The sequence below is a fragment of the Buceros rhinoceros genome, unplaced genomic scaffold, assembly GCF_000710305.1.
Source record: "Buceros rhinoceros silvestris isolate BGI_N320 unplaced genomic scaffold, ASM71030v1 scaffold18099, whole genome shotgun sequence".
Lineage (NCBI taxonomy): Eukaryota > Metazoa > Chordata > Aves > Bucerotiformes > Bucerotidae > Buceros > Buceros rhinoceros.
Window position 1 is genome coordinate 29962 of NW_010432328.1, and position 595 is coordinate 30556.

The 595-nt window shown below is 53.4% G+C and overlaps 1 protein-coding gene across 2 annotated transcripts in view; it reads left to right on the plus strand.

The window, feature by feature from the left end:
- Window positions 1–573, plus strand: part of LPIN2 (lipin 2) — a 25209-nt gene extending 24636 nt beyond the window's left edge. Inside the window, exon 20 of one of the 2 annotated variants that reach the window (XM_010143745.1) lies at window positions 254–573. In XM_010143745.1, coding sequence (XP_010142047.1) covers window positions 254–398 — 145 coding nt within the window. In that variant the 3' untranslated portion in view covers window positions 399–573. The remainder of the gene's footprint in view (window positions 1–253) is intronic. The other variant, XM_010143746.1, reaches the window with a different exon arrangement.
- The last annotated feature ends 22 nt before the right edge of the window (window positions 574–595 follow it).

Here is a 595-nt window from a genome sequence, read left to right on the forward strand (position 1 = left end):
GGTGACCGTGATGACTCGCTCTCCCGTTACCCACAACCCGTGACAATCGGACTTGCCAGAGACTCACAGCTTTGGCTACTTGACTGAAACGGTCCAAAAAGAAAATAAACTGGCAAAATAAAGCAGCAGCTGGCTTCTGCAGCAGCAGTGCCTTCCTGAGCAGAGCCTTCTGGAGCAGACTCCAGAGCTCCTTCTCGGCTGCTGCTGAACAGGGACTGGAGGTTAACTGATGGTCTGGTCTTGTTTGACCCAGGTATTACAGACTGAGCGAGCTCGTGGAGCACGTGTTCCCGCTGCTTAACAAGGAGCAGAGCTCTGCCTTCCCGTGCCCCGAGTTCAGCTCCTTCTGCTACTGGAGAGAGCCTCTTCCTGCCGTGAACATGGACGACCTGGCCTGAAAGCACCTGGCACCCACAGGTGGAATCTCCTACTCAGCTCCTCAGCGTCAGCCTAACTGTGAAGAACTTTGTTAACGAAGATGCTAACTAACTTATAGACTGGTACTGTAAGTCCTACTAAAGGAACCGCGTTAACCCCGCTGGATTAAAGCAAAGACGATGCACAGCTGCTCTCGGTTCGGGGGTGGTCGGTCTGT